The sequence below is a fragment of the Pipistrellus hanaki genome, assembly GCF_964339955.1.
Source record: "Pipistrellus hanaki genome assembly, chromosome: 1".
NCBI lineage: Eukaryota > Metazoa > Chordata > Mammalia > Chiroptera > Vespertilionidae > Pipistrellus > Pipistrellus hanaki.
In genome coordinates, this window is record NC_140503.1 from 55,563,745 (window position 1) to 55,588,481 (window position 24,737).

At 40.9% G+C, this 24,737-nt stretch overlaps 1 protein-coding gene across 3 annotated transcripts in view; it reads right to left on the minus strand.

The window, feature by feature from the left end:
- The window catches only part of GALK2 (galactokinase 2), a 122,448-nt gene that overhangs the window by 11,616 nt on the left and 86,095 nt on the right, over window positions 1-24,737 (minus strand). For all 3 annotated transcript variants that reach the window (XM_084898276.1, XM_084898278.1, XM_084898277.1), the window contains one exon: window positions 21,776-21,986. In XM_084898276.1, coding sequence (XP_084754402.1) covers window positions 21,776-21,986 — 211 coding nt within the window. The remainder of the gene's footprint in view (window positions 1-21,775; window positions 21,987-24,737) is intronic.

A 24,737-nucleotide genomic window follows, 5' to 3' on the forward strand; every position in this document is an offset into this window, starting at 1 on the left:
TTGCTTCGGGGTATACTCATTGGTCCACACAAAAAGAGTTTCTTGTTTTCTCTCTCCCTGTCAAAATTTTACCTCCTTTATATGCTTCATGATGCTATAATGGCCCCAGATGGGAACAATTTCTTGACTTTGAATTTGCACCACACTGGCTGTCCATGATCACCCACATGAGTGCCATGGACTGCCAGTGTGGTACAAATTCAGTGGTTGAGCATTAACCTATGAACCAAGAGGTCAGGATTCAATCCCAGTCAGGGCACACACCCAGGTTGTGGGCTCGATCCCCAGTGGGGAGCATTCAGGAGGCAACTGATCAATGGTTCTCTCTCATCATTGATGTTTCTATCTCTCTTTCTCCCTCTCCCTTCCTCCTCCTCTCTCTCTCTCCCTTCATCTCTGATATACATATGAAATATGTATCAGTATATATATTAAAGAGCTAATACTAGCTTTTGTATTCCACATGTTTCAGTTTTACTTTTTAACTACTTCAGCTCCCATAATCATGGGCCAAGTTACAAAATCAGAGCGTAGGGTTGGGGCCATAAGGGAGATTATTGGTTCATTTTTATTGTAATGTTCCATTTTATGAAGAAATCATCTGGTTTCCAGGTCTACTGCTATTTACTATCGCAGCACAAAAGGCACAATAAAGCAACATCCACTACGACCATAAAGCAGTGCTATTTAGCTGACAAATCACTATACGTACTATACTCCAACTGTCAAAAATTTTGTTCAAAATGTTGAATTATTAAAATTTTCAAATGTACAGAGCAGTAGAGAAAATATTATAGTAAACTCAAAGAGACCATAAATTAAACAATTATTAACATTTTGCCTTATTTTCTTCATTTGATATTTTGTTGAAGTCTTTTAAAATAAATTATAGATGTGACATTTCCTCCCTAATTTGCATGTGCATGTCCACAATATAAATATATTTCCTTTCATAACTCCATATCATTATCACATCTAACAAAATTACAATTGATTCCTTTATATTGTCACATACTAGGTGCATATTTAAATGTCCCAGTTGTCATTTAAATGTCAATTGACTTACACCATGTTCCAACCAGAATCTACACATTATATCCCATTATCTATACTAATAATAGCCCAGGTGATCATCACACCGTCACAAGATGCCTGCACATGCAGTGCAGGCAGGGTCCAGCGCCACCATGCAGCGGGCCTGGGGGGTCCCACGGCACCAGGCGGCGGGCCTGGGGGTCCCACGGCACCAGGTGGCGTGGAGGAGGCCCGTCCCAGCATCTCCGCTGCCTCCAAAGGAGGAGGCGGGTCCCCAAGGCTGCTCCTTGCAGCTTCTGTTGGAGATCCGGGGCCCTGAATCCACTGCAGAGACAGGACCCCCTGCTCCAGCCTACCTCTTTGGGGCAATCCGGATGGGTGGGTGGGGCCTACCTCTTTGGGACAATTGATCAGAGGGATCCTGCACTGTGAGAGGGCACAGGCTAGGCTAGAGGACCCCCTCCCCCTGAGTTTTTGTGCACTGGGTCACTAGTGTCTTTTTTTAAATATATATTTTTATGGATTTCAGAGAGGAAGGGTGAGGGAGAGTGAGACAGAATCATCAATGATGCGAGAGAATCATTGATCAGCTGCTTCCTGCACGCTCCCTATTGGGGATCGAGCCTGCAACCCGGGCGTGTGCCCTCAACCAGAATTGAACCTGTGACCCTTCAGACCACAGACCGACGCTCTATCCAATAAGCAAACCGGCTAGGGCTAAGACGTGTCTTTTAATCAAGAATTTAAAGTGATTTTTTTTGATACTCTGGGTTTTGAGTGTCATATACACATAATATAAAGATGTTTCAGGGCCATTTCCTGTAATAAAACTCAATATAGTCCATTAGGGAGAGTACGCTTTGGTTTCCCTTAGGATTACATAGTCCTTTAGGATTAAATGTTTTCCGTTAGGATTAAATATTCTAAAGTAGAAACTGTCCAGAGAGAAGTTTTTATATTAGACCTTAGTAATGGTATTTTGATTTATGACAAGAAGCATTCAGAACGCACCAAGCAGATTGCCAGAGCCTCACAAATCTGGCAACATCTGTGTCTGTTGTCTATTGCAGGGTTTTTCACAGCAAGACTCCTGAAGCAGAATGTCAAAGGAGGACTCTGGCTAGGCATTCAAAGGTGTGCCCCCCTGAATGGTAGTTAACTCAGTGAGGGAGAGGGCAGAAAGGGCATCTGTTTTCAATTGTGATGTAAAGTCTTGCTAAGGGCTACAACAGATCTGGAGACCACCCTGTGGGAGGGAAAGCAGTTCTGTGTTGGCTGGATATCACTAAAGCTCTCTGGATCCAGGGTTCTGGCTTGTTATTTGCTGGCAACTCATCAGGTCTCTGTTGTACAGTAACCAAAATATGCAAGAAAATCTAAAACTGTAACAGCTTTCTTCCCTGCCACATCTGCATATAAACTCTTATAATCCTTCAGGACAATTATTTTTACTAAAGGATGATGGAAGTTGTCAGTATCTTTATTCATACAGGCTTTCTATCAGAGCAAATTCAATTTTAAAATATAACACCAGATGCCATTTTCCTAAAATACAACTAGCGTCCTATCCTGTGGACGGGACATCTGAGGACTTGAAGCAGGACATATTGCATAGACTTTAGAACATGAGTTTTCTTCAGTGTGACTCTTAGATAATGACTGATTCTGATCCTGGAATCATGAGACAGATTCTGAGATCTAGGTGAGCATGGCCATATACATTTAAATTGTAAAAGTTGTTGAATAAATCCACTTGTGTGGATTTATTCAACATGCTCTTCCCCCTGATCTTGACGTGGCTGGCCCAGCTTGTTATTCAAATCTCAGACATCACAGCTTTAAGGAGACCTTTCCTCAACTTCAATCTAGAGTAACTCCCCCACCTATACATTCCCTCCATCCTATTTTATTCTCTCAAAACTTAACATCTAATTTTCTTTTCTTCTTTTATTTTTTTCCATCACCAATTATCCCCCCTATACCCTCTTCCACCTCCACCCACCACATTCTTTATTTCTGCCTGGTCCTTTTTTATGGTTTCTATGTGCTGGTTCATGCGTTCGGCATCCTTATAATCATTACTTTGAACTCTATAAATTGTAAGTTGCTTACCTCTATTTTGTTTAGCTCTCCTTCTGGAGAATTTTCTTGTTCTTTCATTTGGGTCCTGTTCTTTCTCTCCCCGTTTGGCTGCCTCATTGTGCTTGTTTCTATGTATTAGGTAGATCTGCTATGACTCCCAGTCTTGGTAGGGTGGCCTTATATAGTAAGTGATCTAAAAGACCCACTGCACAGTCTCCCTGTTCACTTGAGTTGGGTGCCCTAGGAATGTCCCTTAAGCACATTACATGGGCCATCCTGATGTAATTGAGTTTTTATTGCTATTGGACCATCATGTGTGGGATAGATCCTCAGGCTGGCTGACAGTGAGGCTCAACCCCAACACAACATGCAAGCTGCTGTGCAGATGCAAATCACATAAGGCAGAATTTGCCTCAGCAGAGTTCAGTGCCTGTTGATATCTCCTTGTGCATATGCTGCTTGTGAAGATTAGATCCTACTCTGTTGTTATCTGAAGCTGACCACTAGGTGGTTTGGTTCTAGGCCTCTTCTGATGGATTCTGGTGCAGGTCTGTGACTGGCCCTATGCAACCTATTTGGAGCTATCAGCAATCCACAACTTATGGTTCTCTCTGCTGGACTGGGTGCATGTGGAAAGGACCATGCTGCACATCAAGGTCTGCTTTTACTAGCACCAGTCCCAGAGACAGGTCAGCAAAAGTCTCAAAGCACTCAGAGATCCTCCTTTGCCTGTAAGCTGTCTATCAGGCTCAGTCACTTAAAGAGCCTCAGGCTGTACTCCTCAGCAGGAAATAAGCCCACAGGGTGGGGCAAGAGGGATTCCAAGGGGTAGGATATTGTTTCCTTCCAGGTTTATGTGCATGGAGAGGAGTGCTCTGCCTACAAAAATGGTTTCTGCAGTATGGAGAAATTACTTAGCACAGGGATCCTGGCAGCTGATCTGTCAGCTCTCTCCCCATAGCCATCAACCCAGATTCTCCTCACACAGCTCTAGTCCACTCTGCCTTCCCTCCACTGGAGTCAAGGATAAGTAGCTATGAACAAAATTTTGTGCATTGGGTCTTTAAGAGGGTAACTGCATTACTAGAGGTCCCTCCCTGGCAGACAGAAACCCCACTGCTTTTCATAGTCAGGTGTTATAAGGGTGTCTTTCCCAGTTCTGGTGTTCTGGGCTGGGTAGCCCAGCTTGTGGTTTGTACCTCACACTTCTTAGGTAAACCCCTCTGCAGCTGATATATCCCTCTGGAACTCTAGCTGCTGCCATGCATTCTCAGTATCTCCTACCAGTCTCAATGTGGCCTCTATGTAAGTCCTTGTTATATGGCTTCTCTTCAGCTAGTCTTCACTTGTTATTCAGGATGATTTTTCTGTACTTTACTTATAATTTCAGTTTGGTCTCGAGAATAGGTGAATATAGCTTCCACTTAATCTGCCATCATCTTGGGTCTCCCCCAATTTTCTTATATGTTCATTTATTTGTTAGCTTGTGGTCATTTCTCTCCACTAGAAGTTAAGGGTTGGGAGATCAAGGACCTTGTCTAATTTCTTCACTGTTGTATCTTCAGAAGCTAAAACAGGGTTTGGCACACAGATGGGACTCAATGAATATGTATAGAATGAATAGTTCAGTTCCTTGACTTTATAACAAAAGTGCACCGAATCTTCACTAAATATTTTGTAGGACAAATGCAATAGAGAAAGTAAAGACTTACTATTTTGGCAATTTATGCTTACTAGCACCCTCATAAAAAATTTTTGAAATAGTTTACTAAAAGGAAGTTCAGTGATAGTAAACTCCAGTGTCTAAAGTGTGCCTAATACTCATTATCACAGATGACAGAATTGTTTATATTGTATTTTTCTTCACAGATGTGGGAGAAAAGAGATTTCTAAAACAAACAAAATGTGTTTCAAATAAAAGAAAGGAACAGAAAATAGATAATCATAACCAGTTAAAATATTTTTTGTTTTAGACAATCTTTGAAACAAAAAGATGCCTAGTCACTTCCACCTTACAAAGATGGCTACATCACTTATGATCAGAACTCCTCTCTAATCAATTAATTAAACCAGGGCACAAACAATTGATCATTTTGTTATATCTCTTGTGGGAAAGAATGAGAAAGAGTCTGTGAATGGCACCATTTTCCTCCTAAAAGCTGAGAGTAGCAGGTCAACAGCAGATGGAGGACATACTTATTTAATCTCTAAAAGAGCCCCACTGATTTTTTTTTAAATTATTATTTGAAGAGGGAATTTATTAGAATACAAAGGTTCTTGCAGGGACTCCCACAGCTGTAATGAGTTAATAGCTAGAATCACACCTTCCTGAAGGTCAGATCATGTTGTAATCATAAACTTCTATTTCTGGGTTTTGCAAAGTCACAGATAATATCCCAGAAGATGTTCCTCCCTCTATAGTGCACAAGGACTAGAATGTAGGTTCATTTCTGCTTGCTTTTTGGTCCTCAGATTTCTTTATGCTGGCCTCAAACTTGTCAAGCACATGTTGGCAGACATTCATAAGCTCATTCAGGCCTCTCTGAAATGGCTCAACAGCTAGAAGAGCACCTCGAATCTGAATTTGTAAATTAATTTTACTCTCAGAGAATGGGTTGTAGTGTAACTACAAAATTCCATTTCTGGGTTCTTCATGATCATGTAATGAAGAGAATTTCCTAGGGTATAATCCTCCTCATGCAAAAAAAAAAAAAATGTCACATAATATCTATCTGTTCCAGATGCCTAGACCAGTGGTCAGCAAACTGCGGCTCACAAGCCACATGCAGCTCACGAGTCGCAGTTTGCCGCTCTGTTGACTAATGAGTTTACCGACCACTAACCTAGACTCTTGATTGCAATAATTACAGGCAGTTGTTGTTCCTTGTGATTAAGCCTTTATCTCAGTGGTCGGCAAACTCATTAGTCAACAGAACAGCAAACCGTGGCTCGCGAGCCACAGTTTGCTGACCACTGGCCTAGACCATTTCCAGAGCTGTCTTCCTCTTGCCTTCAGCCATTGAGGTCTTCAATCCAGACATTTGTCTACATACGTATTTTTTATAAAAATGAGATCATACTCTCCAATTTTTGCTCCTCTTCCATCACGGTGATGGCTTCTGGGATATACAGGTGGAGCTGGCGCCCCTGCCCCATATCACAAAATGTGTGAGAGAAGCAGAAAGGAAGGAACAACCGACCGCAGAGCCCCACTGATTTAATTTAATTTAATTTTTGTGTGTGTTTTTTAATATATTTTATTGATTTTTTACAGAGAGGAAGGGAGAGAGATAGAGCTAGAAATGTCGATGAGAGAGAAACATCGACCAGCTGCCTCCTGAACACCCCCAACCGGGGATGTGCCTGCAACCAATGTACATGCCCTTGACCGGAATTGAACCCGGGACCTTTCAGTCCGCAGACAGACGCTCTACCGCTGAGCCAAACCAGTTTCGGCATTAATTTTAAATTCTTCACTCAAGAGCTGATAGCTTCCTGATTATTACTTCATCTTCTACTAAGAGGGATGCCAAAAGCACTGCATAAGATAGCCATCCAGCAACAAACAGTAGCTCTTACTGAGCACCTGCCATGTGTTCATATTGCAAGAGGCACAAAAGACATGTGAACAGAAGCCCCTGCTTTGAGGAACTTACATCTCAGTTAAACAGACAAAACAAACTATGAGACCATTGAACAGTGACCAACTGTAGCAGATATCCAAGTGCTGGAAATGCTAAAGGTGCACTAAGAAGACAGGGTTCAGTGGAGGAAGAACAGCAGTGAGAGGTGTCATGGGAAGAAGGCCTGAGTCACAGAGCTTTCTTGCTGCAGACAGGATGGGCTGCAGGCCCAGCCTGGGAACTAGCAGGGTATGTTTATGTGCCTGAAGAAAGCAAACTGACCAGAACCTGGGGCACCCTCTTGAGGAGTGTGTCCTCATAGCTGAGGTTTTAATATCCTCTGGATCTCAAAGAGATATTAGCATTCCCATGTGCACTACAGCACTATTCACAATAGCCAAGATGTGGAAACAACTGAAATGTCTATCACCCCCACCCCCATGTTCATCTGAAAGAAAAGAGGCCATATCCTTCCCTATTACTCATAAACTGAGCACTTCATTTAATTGTCTTATCCATTAAGGCAGTGGTCGGCAAACCGTGGCTCACGAGCCACATGCAGTTTGCCGCTCTTTTGCTGACCACTGCTTAAGGTAGTGTTATGTATAAGAGTAAAGATTTCAAAAAGGTATCTCAAATCCTAAACTGAAACTCATTAGTCGTTTAATCTTAAACAAGTTTTTTGAACTTTTATAGCTTCAGATTCTTCAACTATAATTAAACAAAAAATTTTAAAGAAAATTCAGTATATACATACAATGAAATATTATTCAGTCTTAAAAATGAGGGAAATTCTGCAATATGCAACAATATGGATTGACCTTGAAGACAACATGCTAAGTTAAATAAGCCAGACACATAAAGACAAATACTCATGATTCCATTTATATAGGGTAGCTGAAATAGTCAAATTCATAAATGCAAAGGCTGGAATATTAGTCACCTAGGGATGAGGGAGAGAGAAATGGGAATTATTAATCAACAAGCACACAGTTTCTGTCAAGTAAGATGAGTAAGCTCTAGAGATTTGCTGTATGACATTGTGCCTATAGCCAATAATGCTATTGAGAAGACAGATCTCACATAAAGTATTCTTACCACAATAAAAAATAAATGAAATTTTTAAAATAAATGAAGTAATCATCTACGACAGAGAGATCATTTAAATGAGTACAATGAAGGGCAACAGATACTAAGGCAACTCCTCACAGCTAAAATGGAGGCACAAAGTCAAGAGGTGTCCTGATCTGGGTTAATCTGAAAACAGAGGTCTCAGACAAAGACTTGAGTGCAGGTAGCAGAAATCCAGGAAGCAAAAGAGGAAGAAAATGAGATAGGAAAGGAGAAAAGCCAGTGAAGCATGCTTAATGAGCAGGTTACCACTGTGGACAACCAGAGCCCCACTGCTGGGGGTCTCTGTGAAGAACCATATAGAAGGTGCCTCAGAATTGGCTTACCAGAAGGTGGGCATTTATCTATGGTGTTCCCATTGTTTGAGAGTTGCCCCCAGAGGGGTTAACATCTCCACAAATTTGTGCCTGGGCAGTGACTTTGGAGAATGCCCCAAGAAAACAAAGCTGCTAGTTTGATGTGGACTGCTGGCAATGCTGAATCAGGTGGGCGACGGGGATGGGACACAGTGATCATGACCTTCACAGAGGAAGGGAAGCCAACTGATTCTTAAAAGATAAGTAGGTGCCCAACAAACCAAGTATAAGGTGGGATAAGGTGCAGACAAGAGGCTTAGAAAATTAAAAAGTAGAGGAACATCATGAGCAAAGACATGGATAGTAAAAACTATCAGGTGCTTTTAGAAAATCCCTAGTATCTGGATGTAACTGGAGCAAGAAATGAAGATGATGAACAGACGTAACAGGAAACAGAGTGAGAGAGAAAACTGAAGAAGTAGGCAGAAGCCAGATCATGAGGGCTTTGCAGTAAGGTGTTTAGATTGTAGATACGTGGTTCTTGGCCTTTTAAGGGTTATAGACCCTTGAAAATCTAATAAAAGAGGGATTTCAAAAAGACACCTCAAATCCTAACTACAACTTAGTAGTTGTTTGATCTTCAGCAAGTTTTTTGAACTTTCAAAGCTTTGTTTCTTCAACCATGATTGGAAAAAAAAATAGACCCTCTCCCCCATCTGAATGCACAAATATCCAAAATTCTATAGATAGTACAACATACACACAAATTCCATAAAGCTATCCTTGAATCCAAGTTCAAAATTCCAGCTAGATTTAAGTAAGTATTACAGTCATTATGTCAGTCAGGGTTCTTGTTTGTAAACAACAGAAATGTATACCAGTTAACTTAATTGAAAAGGAATTTATCTTAAAGATATTTGGGAGCTCACAAAATCTATTAGGATTATGTATTCCTATTCTCTATTAGAATGTGAGAAAACCAGGTGGAAAAGGGTCAGAAGCAATAGCAGTGAGGAACACTGCTAAAGTCTCTCCACAGTGTGTATATGGCATTGGACTCTATTGTCAACAAACCCTGTGTCTATTACACTCAAAGCCCCAGACACAGAATGTGCCAGGACACCAGGACAAGCCTAGGACCTCTGCTCACCACCAGATGATAAGTGACCTGTGAGAGACAAATCTCTCCCCTCAGCTTTTACCACAGGAAGCAAGACTCTCCCTCCTACCAACATGCACACAGCAAGAGATTTCCTTAGGAGAGAGGCCTGGATGCTAAGTAGCTAAAACCATGGCACCTACCCCCGGCAGCAATGAAACACCATGGCTCTGTTAGCATTTAAGTCTTTTCTCTTCCCTTGCATGACTGAATTCCAAGTCTCCTTCTGTGATGACTGCTGTGAGCACATATTAGTCTGTGCATGCCCTTCTTAAAGGATGGTTTCCCCGTTCGTCCTCAGGGAGTCTGAGGAGTGCCGGACCTCCGTCTCCTTCATTCTCAATACAGTGAGTTTCTTCAGGTAGCTTCATGTGGCCAAACTGCATACATGTTGTCTAAGGATGGAAGAATACCGGCCATGGTTTTCAGGTAATAAGCTTAAAAGTAATAAAATATTTTGGGAATCAGACTTAATTTGGATAAAGACTTCATCTGAGGATCATTAAAACAAAATAAATAGAAATGCCGGTCTGAGAGAATTGGAAATTGTTATCATGTAAGTGTATAATTAATCTTCTGAGACTCTCACTCCCCAAAATACTTTCCAACTGTTCGGGTAGGGGGCTAAAAGCAGTTGTGGTTTTAGCTGGTTTTGCACAACCCTATAGTTGCATGCCACTGGCAATTTCTCTCAAACACAAAGCTCCACTGGGCTAAACCAGGAGTTGGTTTCCAAGAACAGCTAGCCAGAGGTAGATGGGGAAAACCACGTCAGAATCCACTCCTGAGTCCTCCGGTTTCCTATGCAGCAAAGTTAGAATAAGTCCCTGCTCTGGGGCATGGAATATTCTGGGTATTTAAGCAGAAGAATGGAAAAACACTATACAATCCTCATTGAAGTTGGGTTGTGGTTTCAAATGTATTTTTCTGGTAATAATATTTTTCATATATATATATATGAAGTTTCTGAAAATGATCAAACCCACAAAAAATAAACTGCTATTTTCAGCAACATTAATATCCCATTCCCATGCTGCAAAGACTAAATTAAATTAGCATTTTACATTTAAGAGGGGGAAAAATATTTAACTACCTGCTTTTAAAGCAAAGCCACTGATGAAAAATATGCATGTGCACTTTCAACACAAACCACATTAGTCCATGGGAAAACAACATTCCAAGAGGCATTTGTGAATGTTTTCAAATCCACAGCCTAATGCCATCTTTTCCATGGAGAGTAAAGGCACCCCATGTGGTTATAGCTTCCTTTCCTCAGATTTCCAGGAGCAGCAAGAGCCAGCACTGTCTGTGTCATAATAAATTCTCCTGTTCTGACCTTCAAAACTTTGCCCTCAGTTGTAGTCCCCCTCACCTGCATTTTACACTCTGGCAATATACTGAGTGCCTATTACCTACATGGCCATTGAAATGTCAAGACAGAGCCCACCGCTCCCTTCCTTTTCATTCTATACTGTACCTTTCTCGTTCAAATTCTTACCACCCCATGTCTGGACAATGTGCTGCCTTCTAACTGGTCTCTCCTCAACGCTAACCCACCTGTACACAGATGCCATAATAAATTTCCCAATTCACCATTTTGCATCAAACACCGGAATATTTTTAATTATCCAGTAAGTGAAGGTTCACACATTCCAGTCCATCAAAACACACCGAGTCTTCTGAATGTGCTTAATTCTTTCCTTTCTCTTATGATGTGTTAATGCCATCCCGCTTCTCAACACTGGCTTCTGAGAGTGTGGGCTCGATATTGGTATCCTGCTCACATGAGTTCTGCAATCTCTTCGTCAGCCCAGATGCCACCTCATCCATGAAGCTCGCCGAGAACATTTCTGCCCTGAATCTGTTTTTGAAAGGACGGAGACCTGGGCACTGAACAAGGGGGACGAGGAGTGAGGAGCTCTGAGTCCTGCCCGCCTCTTAATTTCCTTATAGCAAGAATTGGAGACAATACACCTACACTACACTTGGGCTTTCCAAAGTTGGTGTACTATTAGGAAGGATGAAAATGGTTCATTTTCATTAGCTTCTAATGAGATGTCCCTCTTCTCGAGGTGCTCATGCTGTGACTGGTGATACCCTGAAAAGCTCAGTGAGGGTGCTGCTATTGCACAGAAGCCATGGTTACTGGTGTGTGCCAGCAGCGCTCCAGGGACTAGGGTGGCAAGTGAATGCACACAGGCGTGAGTTTGCTCATGGTTTCTCTGTATTTGAAGTTATGTGCTTCCACATTAACAAGTCATGTGTACCCACCAGACTCTCCCCTTTATCAGATTTGTTTTCCCTTTTGCTTTGTCCATATGGTTCTTTCCCTTTTGATTTTCTTCTCTGTTCCCTTGCCCCTATAAGAGTAAACTACATTCATTTTTGTTAAGCATATATATTGCTTTTTTTTGTATTAATCGAATAGAATTTTATATTCCTCATTCTTGGAACACTTTAAGTTCCCCATTCAAAGACTAAATTATATTGCTTTCCAATGTAGGTGGTCTCTGGTCTCCTCTGCTGTTGCATCAGTAGCCCTTAACAAAAAAGAGGCTTCCCAACATCAGAGGTCCTAGTGGACTGAGGATGTTCATTCTTGTGGTTTCTCCCACCCCATATCCTCCAAAAAACAATATGAGAAATAATCTTCCTCAAACATCTTATAAAACCATGCAGTGTCTCTGCTCTGTCATGTTTTTCTCTGGAAACTGATAGCATGAATAATGCTCAACTGAGATTTCATGTAGTTAAAATTATGAATGTCTATACAGATACAATGGACCATCATTTTTTGTTCCCATTACTATTATTATTTGGCAATAAACTAGAAAAATATTAGAGCCAAGTAAAGTCAAAATTTGATTTATCATCTCCCTTTCTTAGAAAAGGATTGCTAAAGCCAATTTAAAAAAAAAAGCAATGGCAGAAAGGGCATTGGATTAAATCAGAAGATTAAGATTTGGGATCTAGCTCTAGCACCTACTATCTCTGTAGTCTTGTATCTACGTGTAACTACAAACTCTCTGACCTCAGTTTCCTCATCTGTGAAAAGGATAGCCATGTGCCCTGGGGTTACTGTAAGACTGAAATCAGGTGATATGGGTGATAAGTAATATGTAAGCCATAAAGTAAATACATTTTTTTTTGTGCTGGGGTTTTGTTTTTTTGGGGGGAGGAGTGGGAAGAAGTTACTCTAGATGTACCCCTCCTAAAGAGCAGTCTATGTCAGTGTCCAGTGCTTGCTCTAAAGCCATGCTTATCACTCATGAATTTGGAGGTCACATAATCCAAATAAATTAGTCAGCACTGGCCAGCATTTGCCAACAAATGGTCACGGACAAAGTTGGTACTCTAAGCAATGAGATTTGTCTCCAGCTCAGCCCAGTGCATCTAAGCAGCAGGACCACCCCGACATGGAGCACAAGCTGGGCCTCCCAAAAAGAATGCTCCTAGGAGGAACAAAGATGGCGGTGTTAGGTAAACACTCCCAAACAGCCGCTGGGCAAGTCCAAAAAAAACTATAAAACAAACGTCTATCTCCCAAAAACCAAACGAAAGCTGGCTGAGAGGAAGCCCTACATCTAGACTGAAAGGGAAAGAGGAGAATCCAGAGCACAAGCGCTGAAAAACTGAGGTAGGGGGGCGAGGACAGGATAAGGGCTGGCAGTGGATCCAAGCTAGCAGAGGGCAGTGCTTTCTTCAACCTAAAGAGAGATAAGCACCCTCTCTCTCTGAAATCCAGTTTCTGAGGAGAGGCTAGATTGTCTGCCATCGGGTCAGAAAGTGAGGCTGGCTTGCTTGCAGAGCTGAGATTGTTTGCTGTGCTGTGGTGGGAGACATGGGGAGACACGGGGACGCCATCAGAGAGGCAGCCATCGCTGTTGGCCACGCCCCAGCCTAGTGACGCCCTGAGACTCCGCACCTCACAACACATCCAAGCTACAAGCAGCAGATTTTGCATATGAATGGCCCTCTCTGTTACATTTAGCAAAATTGCAACCTGTGGCAAACAGATCAAAGGAGGACAGGACTATAGTTCACGCTGTAGCTTCTGCGACAGTACTGGCCTCAGACAGTAGCTGAACTGTACCTCATTGAGACCCAGAAACCAGAGTTCTAGTGCTCAGTTTCAATCCCTCACACCCATAAGTGACACATTCGGGAGACGGACTCAGTGAGCACCAAAGCCCCACTGAAACAAGGCGTGTCTTCAGCGCAGCAGTTCTTCCTTTATAGACACAGCAGATTCTCACAGACAATTGGCCTGGAGGTCAATTCCTCCCAGTGTACCAACAGCAATCAAGGCTTAATTACATCAAGACCGTGCACTAAGCCCACAAAGGGATATAGCAAAAGAGACCACTTCAGATGAGTGGGGAAGCTGAGCTACTGACTCCTATAGGTCACCGACCACACAAAGCCACTCCATCAACACAGAGAGACAGCCAAAATGAGGAAACACAGAAGCATAACATGAATGGGAGAGATGGAGGAGAGTAAACTACTGGACGACACACAGTTTAGAATCACATTTATAAGATTACTCAAGAATCTTCTAAAAACCTTTGAGAAACTTGATGAGACCTCCAAGAAGCTTGGTGAGACTTTCAAGGACTTTAATGAGAATATCAAAAAAAAAAAAAAAAAAAAAAGGAAAAGGACCAGCCAGAAATTAAGCATACAAAGTCTGAAATAAAGAATAGACAGAAACTCAACTACAGATCAACATGCACCAAGAATCAAACCAAAGAACTGGAATATAAGAAAGCAAAAATCACCCAACCAGAGAGGCAAAAAGAAAGGAGAATCTTAAAGTGTGAGGATAGTGTAAGGAGCCACCGGGACGGCTTAAAACGTAACAACATCCGGATTTTTGGGGTGCCAGAAGAAGAGAGCAAGCAGAATATTGAAAGCTTAATGGAAGAAATAATGACAGAAAACTTTCCCTACCTGGTGAAAGAAATAGACCTACAAGTTCAGGAAATGCACAGGACCCCAAAAAGGAGGAATCCAAAGAGGAACACACCAAGATGCCAAGAGCAAAAGACAAAGAGAAAACCTTACAAGCAGCAAGAGAAAAACAACTAGTTACCTACAAGGGAGTAGCCATAGGACTTTCAGCTGATTTCTCAACAGAAACTATGCAGGCCAGAAGGGAGTGGCAAGAAATATTCAAAATGATGAACAGTAAGAACCTACAACCAAGATTACTCTACCCAGCAAAGCTATCATTCAGAATTGAAGGTCAGATAAAGAGCTTCACAGATAAGAAAAAGTTAAAGGAGTTCATTAACACCAAAACAGGATTACATGAAATGTTGAAGGGTATTCTTTAAGAAGATAAAGAAGAAGAAAAAGGTAAAGGTAAAAAACTATGAACAACAAAAAGGCATTAAATACATACCTACCAACAAGCGAATCTAAAAATCAAGAGAATAAAAAAAAAAAATCTGAAGAACAAAATGGACTGGTGAATATAATAGAATCAGGGACATAGAAAGGGATTGGACTAACAATTCACAGGGGGAAAGGGGTCTGAGGGGTGTGGGAAGAGATTGGACAAAAATCTTACATCTATGGATGAAGACAGTGGTGGGGGTAAGGGCGTGGGGTGGGGTAGGGAATCAGGCGGAGGGGAGCTAAGGGGGGGGGGGGGAGAGGAACACCTGTAATAATCTGAACAATAAAGATTTATTAAGAAGAAGGAAGAAGAAGAAAGAAGAAGAAGAAGAAGAAGAAGAAGAAGAAGAAGAAGAAGAAGAAGAAGAAGAAGAAGAAGAAGAGGAGGAGGAAGAATGCTCCTAATAAATCCCCCCTTTCTTGCCTGGCCAGTGTGGCTCAGTGATTGAGCACTGACTTGTGAACCAGGAGGTCATGGTCAGTTAGGGCATATGCATGGGTTGCAGGCTCAATCCCCAGTAGGGGGAGTGCAGGAGGCAGCTTATTGATGATTTTGTCTCATCATTGTTTCAATCTCTCTCTCCCTCACCCTCTCTAAAATCAATAAAACATTTTTTTTTTAATTTCCATTTTCATAAACTGGCACCCAAAGAACCTAACCTATTTTCCACCTCAGTTTCCATTTAGTTCCTCAAGGGCTTCTTTGTTGATCCTCCAGTATGTGTTTTAGCTTATCTCCTGTGCTAGATACACATGCCCATCTCTCCTGGCTCTGGCCACAGCTTCTTTTCCTCTTTGGCCACACCTCTCCCAAAACAGCCTGGCCCCTGAGCCTCTAGAAACCCACACTTTGTACTACACCCTTAGATAATTTCTACCTGTGGGCAAGGTCTGCCACATCATCCTTAAATTATTCCTAGCCAGTTCTCACTGGTAGAGTGTGGCCATCCTAAACAATATCTAAAGGATTTGAGGATTTTACTTTGTGTGTGTTTGTGTGTTGAATTTCAATGGCCTCTAAGCATTTCTAAATCTAATTATTATAAATTTGGAAAGAGAAAATAATAATTGTGCATGAGCATTTGAAATTCTGAATGGCTTAGCAGAGGCTGAAAGCCACAATATGATTATAAACATCTCTCCCTACACTGTCATCTTAAGGTCAATATCTCCCAACTCACACTCATATCCAGGTAAAGAAGGGAAACAATTTGGGCATTAAGGGAACATCAAATACCGCATACCTTTGATATCATATTCCATCATCAGAATATTAATTCATGTTAAAACTAAATATATGTCATCTTTGCCTCCATTCATACAATCTAAGTACATATAGTACATTCTAAGTACATTCTAAGTACATAATGTACAATCTAAGTACATTCAATAAGAATCACATCTTCCAGAGCATTAAGAGAAACATTTGCTTAATGTCGTAGACCAACCAAAGCACAAACTCAGAAGAAACAAGGCAAAGATATAAAAGGATTTTAATCCCTAAAGTTAAAAATGAGTGCCAAGAGAATTCAGCTGGAAATTTGGCTGAGGTTAGATGGTTGGATCCAGAGAGTAAATCAAGTGACATTATTGTAGGATAATCTAAAATCCCACACACTAATTTAGGTTCATAGGTTTTTAAAATTTATTCATTCCAAAAGCAAAAGGGGTAGCCTTTTGAGAACTATAAACTGGATTCATCCATTCAACATAAATATATTGAATGTAAATAAAACAAAAGTAAGTTATAAGAAGTGATGCAAGTGAACTAGTAGGGAAGTTGTTCTAGAGAAAGATTTAGTATGCATCGTTTTTTACAAAAACTATGTAATCATTGTCTTCAGGGGGGAAACTTAAATCTACACTGATAAAAGAGATGCAAATTGACCATCACTTTATGACACCCACCAGTCAATCACGAGTGAGTATGCAAATTAACCCAACAAAGATGGAGGGTTAATTTGCATGTGCAGGCACTGGGCAGCCGCCCTCCCCTTGCATGAATTTCATGCACCAGGCCCCTAGTTTATACATAAAGAGCAATGCATGTACTAGGTATACCAGTAAATAATGGCAAATTTTATAATCAAAGAAAGCACAATAATTTCAAGAGAAACATCAAAAGTGCTTTATTCTAAGTAATGTCTATCGCTAGCTATACATTTCCCCCATCTTTCAGGTAAAAATGTCCCAATAGAATTTTTCTTGTTTTGAGGCAAACCATTCATAGACCAAATTTTCACTTCTTTGTACATTTTGAAGTGCTGCTCAGAATGTACATGTGCCATCAATCTGAACAAGTGTTAATATGAAGGAGCAAGATCTGGTGAATACAGTGGGTGGGTCAATACTTCCCAGCCAAGATATTTTAACATATCTTTAAATGGTTTTGAAGTGTGTGATGGTGCATCATCATGAAGCAAAATTACTTTGCCGTGTCTTCTGGCACATTCCGGTTGTTTCATGATCAAAGCGTGGTTCTAATTGATTATTTGTTGTCAGTAGCGATCAGTATTAATGGTTTCAACTGGTTTTAGAAGCCCATAATACACCACACCTTCCTGTTCCACCAAAAGCAGATCATTGTCTTCTTTCTGAAGCCATTTGGCCTTGCAGTGAATGTTGATATTTGACATGGATCAATCCATAATTTTGTGCATTTGGGATTCTCAAAATAAATCCACTTTTCATTGCCAGTCACAATTCGATGCAAAAAAGACTTTCTTTTGTGTCACAGAAGCAACATTTTACTGATGACTTTTCGGTTTTCCGTTTGTCTTTCATTCAGTTGATGTGGCACCCATTTTCCTTCATTTAAAATCTTTCACATTGCTTATACACAATTAAAAATTGTTTGCTGAGCAACGTTTAATCTTTCTGCAAGTTGTTTTTGAGTTTGTCACGCATCTTCACCAATAATGCTTGTAATGGCTGGTTTTCAAACTTTTTCAGTTGAACTGGAAAAGGTCATTCTTTGTCTTTCACAGCAAAATCATCACTTTTAAAGCATTTAAACCAGCATTCATAAGTATCTTAAGATGAAACATGATCACTATAAGCTTCCCGAAGAATACGATAACTTTCAACAGTACTTTTCTTCAAAATAAAGTAATGAATTAAAACTTCCCATAAATGCTCTATTTTAATAGGGCACAAAATTAGACATTTTTAAGCGTAAAAATATCTATGATGTTAATACCTTCAGAAAATTTGACATATGACATTTTGAAGTTTGCTGTCAATAAAACAAAATAGCATACATATCAAGTCGCATATATATGTGTAACTCCATCTATTGAAAAAAAACCACATTATTAACTGGTACACCTGGCACTATGATTATCAAATTGTCCTTTGTGCTTTCCAAGGTTTTTTGGGAAATTAACTTATTAAGAACATGCTAGCCGAGACCGGTTTGGCTCAATGGATAGAGCGTCGGCTTGGGGACTGAAGGGTCCCGGGTTCGATTCCGGTCAGGGGCATGTACCTTGGTTGCGGGCACATCCCCAGTAGGGGGTGTGCAAGAGGCAGCTGATCGATGACTCTCTCTCATCGATGTTTCTAACTCTCTATCTCTCTCCCTTCCTCTCTGTACAAAATCAATAAAATATATTTAAAAAAAAAAAAAAAAAAAAAAAAAAGAACATGCTAAATAGAAAGAGAAGAGGCTATGGATTAAGAAGAACAAATAAAAGATTAAAGTTATATTGAGCTTTTAAGATAGGCAGAAACTATATTTCAGAAAAGAAGGAAATTCCAACCAGAAAAGGGCAATGGTTTTTAGGATTAAAGGCCCAGAGGAAAGATGTAGTGAGTAAATGCAATGGTTCAGCCAAGACACCATGGTCTATGTGGGCAAGCATGCACTCAAAAGGGAGTTTGCACAGAACAAAATTAAGGCCAAATCAGAAAAATACCTAACACCCATTTAAGAAGTTTAGGCAATGAAATAATGGTGAGGCTCTACAGCATTGGTTCTCAACCTGTGGGTCGCCTAAGACCATCGGAAAACACAGATATTTATTGTACATTACGATTCATAACAGTAGCAAAATTACAGTTATGAAGTAGCAATGAAAATAATTTTATGGTTGGGGGTCACCACAATATGAGGAACTGTATTAAAGGGTCGTGGCATTAGAAAGGTTGAGAGCCACTGTTCTAAAGGTTTTTTAACTAAGAAGTGACACCATGAAAAGACTGCTTTAAGAAAATCATTTGACAGTGAATATCCTCAATGTCTATTAAGGCTTTCTTGCCTCTTTACCAAAAACTCCCAAATCCAATTATATGGTTGGGGTTTTTACATGTTCTACATCTTTATTTAGATGCCTTGCCACATCGCCAAACAGATATATGCATTCATCATGTCCCCAAGATCATTTCCCATACTATAATCCCCTGCCTTTCTCAGCATTCATACTTGGCCTTCTTTACCTTCTGTTGCTTTTTTCCCCCCCCTTTCCTCCTTTCCTTTCCTAGACACAGGCAATTTTTAATTCCAATTGAACTCTCCTTTCTAGTATTGAGAAACTACCTGTTATAATATCCACCAAAAAACGCTTTTTCAGGCTGTTGTGTGATAGAATACAAGTCCCTTAAATGACATCCCTTTAAACAGTATTTTTGCATTCAACTCATACTGCACACAATACCTCTTGGCACATTTTCAAATACTCCACTCCTCGTGTCTCTGTGTCTTTACTCAGGCTCCACTCTCTGCTTGGAATGGCCTCTCACCCCTCTCAGCCTTGGAAGTCTATAACTTTGAGATCCGGCTCAAATTTAAGCCACATTTTCCAGACATGCAGTCATTCTTTCCTCCAGACTCTAAGACTCTTGACAAAGACCTTCACTGCAGTGAGGGTTGTTTACTGTGATGGCTGTATGGCACTCTCCCCTCTTTGACACTAGGTCACTATAAGGCCGAGATCGCGTACTACTTATCTTTGTATCCAAGCATCTAGCATAGTTCAGCCCAATGAAGTCAATATATATATATTTGCTGAATTAAAGAAATTGGCTCATCTCTTAAATCAAAAAATACAGGTTATTTCCCTGGAAACTCTCCCTATCCAATATCCTACCCAACTTCTTCACTGTGACCTCCTGGTTCATTGGTTGACACTCAACCACTGAGCCACACCAGCCAGGTGCACCATGTATATTATTTTTAAGGAACACTCAACTAGCTGTATCTCTCTGGACATGTAATCCTCTCTCACTCCTCCCTGCCTCTGCACCTGGTCTTTTGTCTGCCTGGAAGTCTTTCAGACAGCTTGTCTACATTGGAAACTCGTATTTATTCTCTAACTTTTGTCGAATTGCTATCTCCTTAGTAAAGCCAGCTCTGATTTCTGTCTTTTCTGGCCTCTTGAGACCCAAGTGTACCTCCACCACAGCAATCATTACTCTATGCTGGATCAGCTTTTTCTTTATCAGTTTCTATCACTACTTTGCAAACTCCTTAAGAATGGTGCTCTGTTGTGTTTACCTCTGTGTTACCAAGCTTAGCTTCAGAACCTAGCAGTGGTGGAAGAGGACAGCAAAGCAGAAATAACAAAGAAAGCAACATTTATGAACACCCCCATTACCAAGCATTGTTCTTAGTACATTAAACAGGTTACTCCTCTAAGGGAGGTATTCCTGTTATGCCTACTTCAAGTAAAACTAAAGTAATGGTTACACAGCTAGTGAGTGAAGAAGCCCAAGATCCTAATCCAGGCAGACTGGTTTTGGTCCACTGCCTTTCTGGCATGGAGGCCCTCTATCACTACTACTGAATGGTACTGTTGCAGTGCAAAAGTAGCCAGGCCAATATGGCTGTGTTCTGGCAAAAGTTTATTTTACATAAACAGGTGGCAAGTCTGATGAAGCCTATAGGCCAGCTTTCTCATCCCAGTTCTAGAGACTCAGTAAATGTTCATCACATTAAACTGGATCTAACAGTGCTGGAAACCAGAACCTTCTCCCAGTCCTCAAATGATTCCCTTATCTGATCCTAAAGCTGTCACTAGTTGCAGCCTTTCATTACTTGACAGGCACTGCAGGCACTCAATAACCAATTGCAGAACTGAACTGAATGGAATGGAAATGGGGTGCTGAGGCTGATCATTGTGCTAAGCTCCCACCCTCACAACTCTACTTCAAGAAACCGCTGGAGCCCTGACCTGTGTGGCTCAGTGGATTGTCCCATACACCAGAAGATGACAGGTTTAATGCCTGGTCAGAGCAAATGTGGGAAGCAGCCTATTGGAGTTTCTCTCTTACATCAATGTTCTTTCTCTCTTTCTCTTCCTCTCTCTTTCTCTCCCCCCCCCCACCTTTCTTCCTTCCCTCCCTCCATCTCTCCCTCCCTTCCTCTTTCTCTCCTTCCCTTTCTCTCTCTGAGATGATTTTTTTTTTTTTTTAAGAATCTTACTTAGATGTCCCTGCCCCCAGCATTGACTCCCCACAAATAAACAACCTTTACTACTAAGAAAAAAAGACACTCCAAGGCTCCATCCTATACCTCCAACCTTATCCGGTCTTCTTCTCAGTATCTGATGTTATCAATATAAAAACAAAATTACTTGAAAGCAGCATGGAATTAGAAGGAGCTTCCATACTAAAGTGGTCCACAGGTCTCAACCTAAGCAGTGAAGACTTCATGGTGCTCCCAAGTTTGTTCCACAGCAGTTATGAGCACTGTTCAGATTAAACCTTCTTATACTCTAAGTAGTATAATAATCAGAAAAGTAGGTAGGGGTAAAAAAGATGAAAAAAGAGAAGCTTATGGAATTGTGAACTTCTGGAGGGCAGGGACAAAGTGTGATTCAGCTTTGCTTCACCAGAATACCTGGCATGCAGCAGGCCAGGAAATGTCTGTTGATGAGTGAAAAGATGAATTTAATGAAGCCAAGAATCTAGGTAATTTGCCAAAACACACCCATTCTCCAAATCCCTCAAGCATGCTTCAAAATCAGTGAGATCCTTGTGGAAATTGTAAACTTTTCAGCTGTGAATGGGGAAACAACCCACGTTCTTACTTTCTCTGGCACACTCACCATCCTGAGTATTTGGACTCAGAATTTGGGTCTGAAGTTCCAGCAGGCTGATTCCCAGACACCTGCAGACCTCCTCGGGGCTATAAGGTTCAGGGTGAAGAGCATCCTCTGTAATCAACAGCATTTCTTCCAGACTGACCTCCAGGTTGGTCTGCACCTCTTCCAGCCGCAGCACTTTATCCCACTGCAAGTTTTTGTGCTTAGCCAGGAGCTGCAAGTTGAAACCAAGATAAATGGTCAGCTTTCATTGCAGAAATTAATATGTACTATTTTAATTACCCAGATTCAACCTAAAGCTGTTTTTGTTTATTTTGGGTTGGGTTTTTTTTTTTTTTCCATTCAACCTATCCACATTTCCCATCATTGCTAGGTGCAGATGTTTGGAATTAAACATGCTTGTGTGACATTCATAGGGTAGTTAAGTATTTTTCTTAAAAAAAAATAAAATAAAAACTAATCTTCTGTTGATTCTTTTGCCTGTCACCACTTTCCCTCGGGGCTATTTCTTTGAATAATTTTGTTCTTTCATCCCTATTCAGTTCATCTCAAATATACCACTCTCTATAAAGTCTACCAAAAGAAAACTGGTCAAGTCTCACGTGACGTGGGTCCTGAGGTGGACACTGTATGCCCAATTTCATTAGAGCACTTCCTGTTTACCACAGGCCTCTTTGAAATGGCTAATGAATTTAAGTATCTGGGCGTTTGGAGTAAAGTCCCAGATTTTAAATGAAAACCTCATTGGTGACCTTATGAAAAAACATTTCATTAGGTTGCTGGTAGTTAGCAGAGCTGCATGTTTCTCCACCCTCAGGAAAGGAGTTTGGCTTCCAGTTGTGCCCTGAGGCACCCCCTCAGTCTGCTGGAGGGGGTTAAGTACAAACCAAACCTTTGTAACCAGGTCTACGCACCGGAACCCCAATCCAGAACGTGTTCCCCAAACCACTGACTGAGCCCTTCAGGCAGGTGACAATCAAAACTGTGAAAATAGGTCTATAAAATTCAGTCCCTGGGTTTGAGGAGGGCAGGTGCAGACAGCACAGCAGCAAAAGGAGGCGAGTTGAAGAAAGGGAAGTTAGTCTGCAAGGAAATGTGCATCTGATTTATTCTTCTATTATGCTGATGATTTGATTTTCTTTCTTTTCTACAGGAAGCAGAGTTTACCAAAAGATCATTGTACTCTGCTTAGAGCTACATACTTCTGAAGACTGTTAATAACATAAATTCTTATATTTGTTAATCCTCTTTTTAAACCTCATTTGAAATGAGTTCATGATTTTAGGCAGAACTAGGAAAAGAGGTAAAAGAATTATGTTTTTAGGTTCATATATTTCACAGAACTTGTGCCATTTTTAAAGCAAAGACACAAACTAAAACCTTTCTTCTGACTTTGTTTGCTTAGCACATTTTGTTAGTGTATTAGAAGTGTTGGATTTGATACCTCCACAGATTGACCCATTCATTCATTTAATTAATTCATTCATGGCCTATGTTTCAAAAATAAAATTTCAGAAAACTTATAAAGACTTACATAATGCAAAAGAGAAACATACAATATATATATTTTATACAGAAAAAGCTGAAGTCAATGATCTCCTAGAATGATGCTTTCTTACAGATACAGATCCAAATCCAACTGAGATAAACAATGCAGCTTATATGGTGCTACATGATTTAAAATATGCTTTTTTGCTTCCTTCAATCTTTGGTAGCTTTGTGAGATAGATATTGTTACTCTATTTAAGAAATGAGAGAAACTGACATTTGGAAATTAAACCCAGGTCTTATTGATGCCATTATAATAACCTGGTTTATTTAACAGAAAAGGAGAGAAAAGGCAGGCCAGATAGTAAAAGCATGCCATTTATTTTCTTTTTTTTTTAATTTCTTTATTGATTAAGGTATCACATATTTGTCCTCATCCCCCCCATTCCCATCCCCCACTCCTCCCCACGCATGCCTCCACCCCCCTGTTGTCCTTGACCACTGGTTAGGCTCATATGCATGCACACAAGTCCTTTGGTTGATCTCTCCCCTTTATCCCCACCCTCCCATACACTTCCTCTGAGGTCTAACAGTCTGATCCATGCCTCCTTATCTCTGGGTCTTTTCTTGTTCATCAGTCTATGTTGTTCGTCATTTCCCCTAGATAAGTGAGATCATGTCCTACTGGAAATATAAGAACCGAAAATGAGACAAGCAATAATGGTTATGCTGAAATGCAAATGAATCAGTCTGTAGTGAGTTTCTTTCTGGGCCAAGAGTTCTTTTGAGACCCACAACTTTGCCAAAAACCAAACCTTTTGCATTTAACATTAAATGCATTTAACATTATCTGCTTCTATTCCCTGCTGATGGGTGGGGGAAGGGATTAGACAAATGCAGTTTAGATGCATGCCCAGTAAGGGCTGAGTACTTACCTGTCTGCAAGTCATACTTGGGAACAAATTAGTGGCCAGGATGGAGTCCCCCAGCTCGCTCGCTCGCTCTCTTTCTCTCTCTCTCTCTCTCTCTCTCTCTCTCTCTCTCTCTCTCTCTCTCTCTCAATATATTTTATTGATTTTTTACAGAGAGGAAGGGAGAGGGATAGAAAGCCAGAAACATCAATGAAAGAGAAACATCGACCAGCTGCCTGCTGCACACCCCCCACTAGGAATGTGCCCACAACCAACGTACATGCCCTTGACCGGAATTGAACCTGGGACCCTTCAGTCCGCAGACCGATGCTCTACCCACTGAACCAAACCGGTTTCGGCTCTCTCTCTCTCTCTCTCTCTCTCTCTGTCTCTCTCTCTCTCTCTCTCTCTCTCTTTCTCTTTCTCTCCCTGTCTCTCTCTCTCTCTCTCCCTCCCTTATCCCCTCACTCCCTCTCTCTCTCAGGACTCCTGCTGCAAGGGGATGCTCTCCCCTGTACCCACATGGCACACATGGACTGATGACTGAAATCTGGCCTGAATGCTAA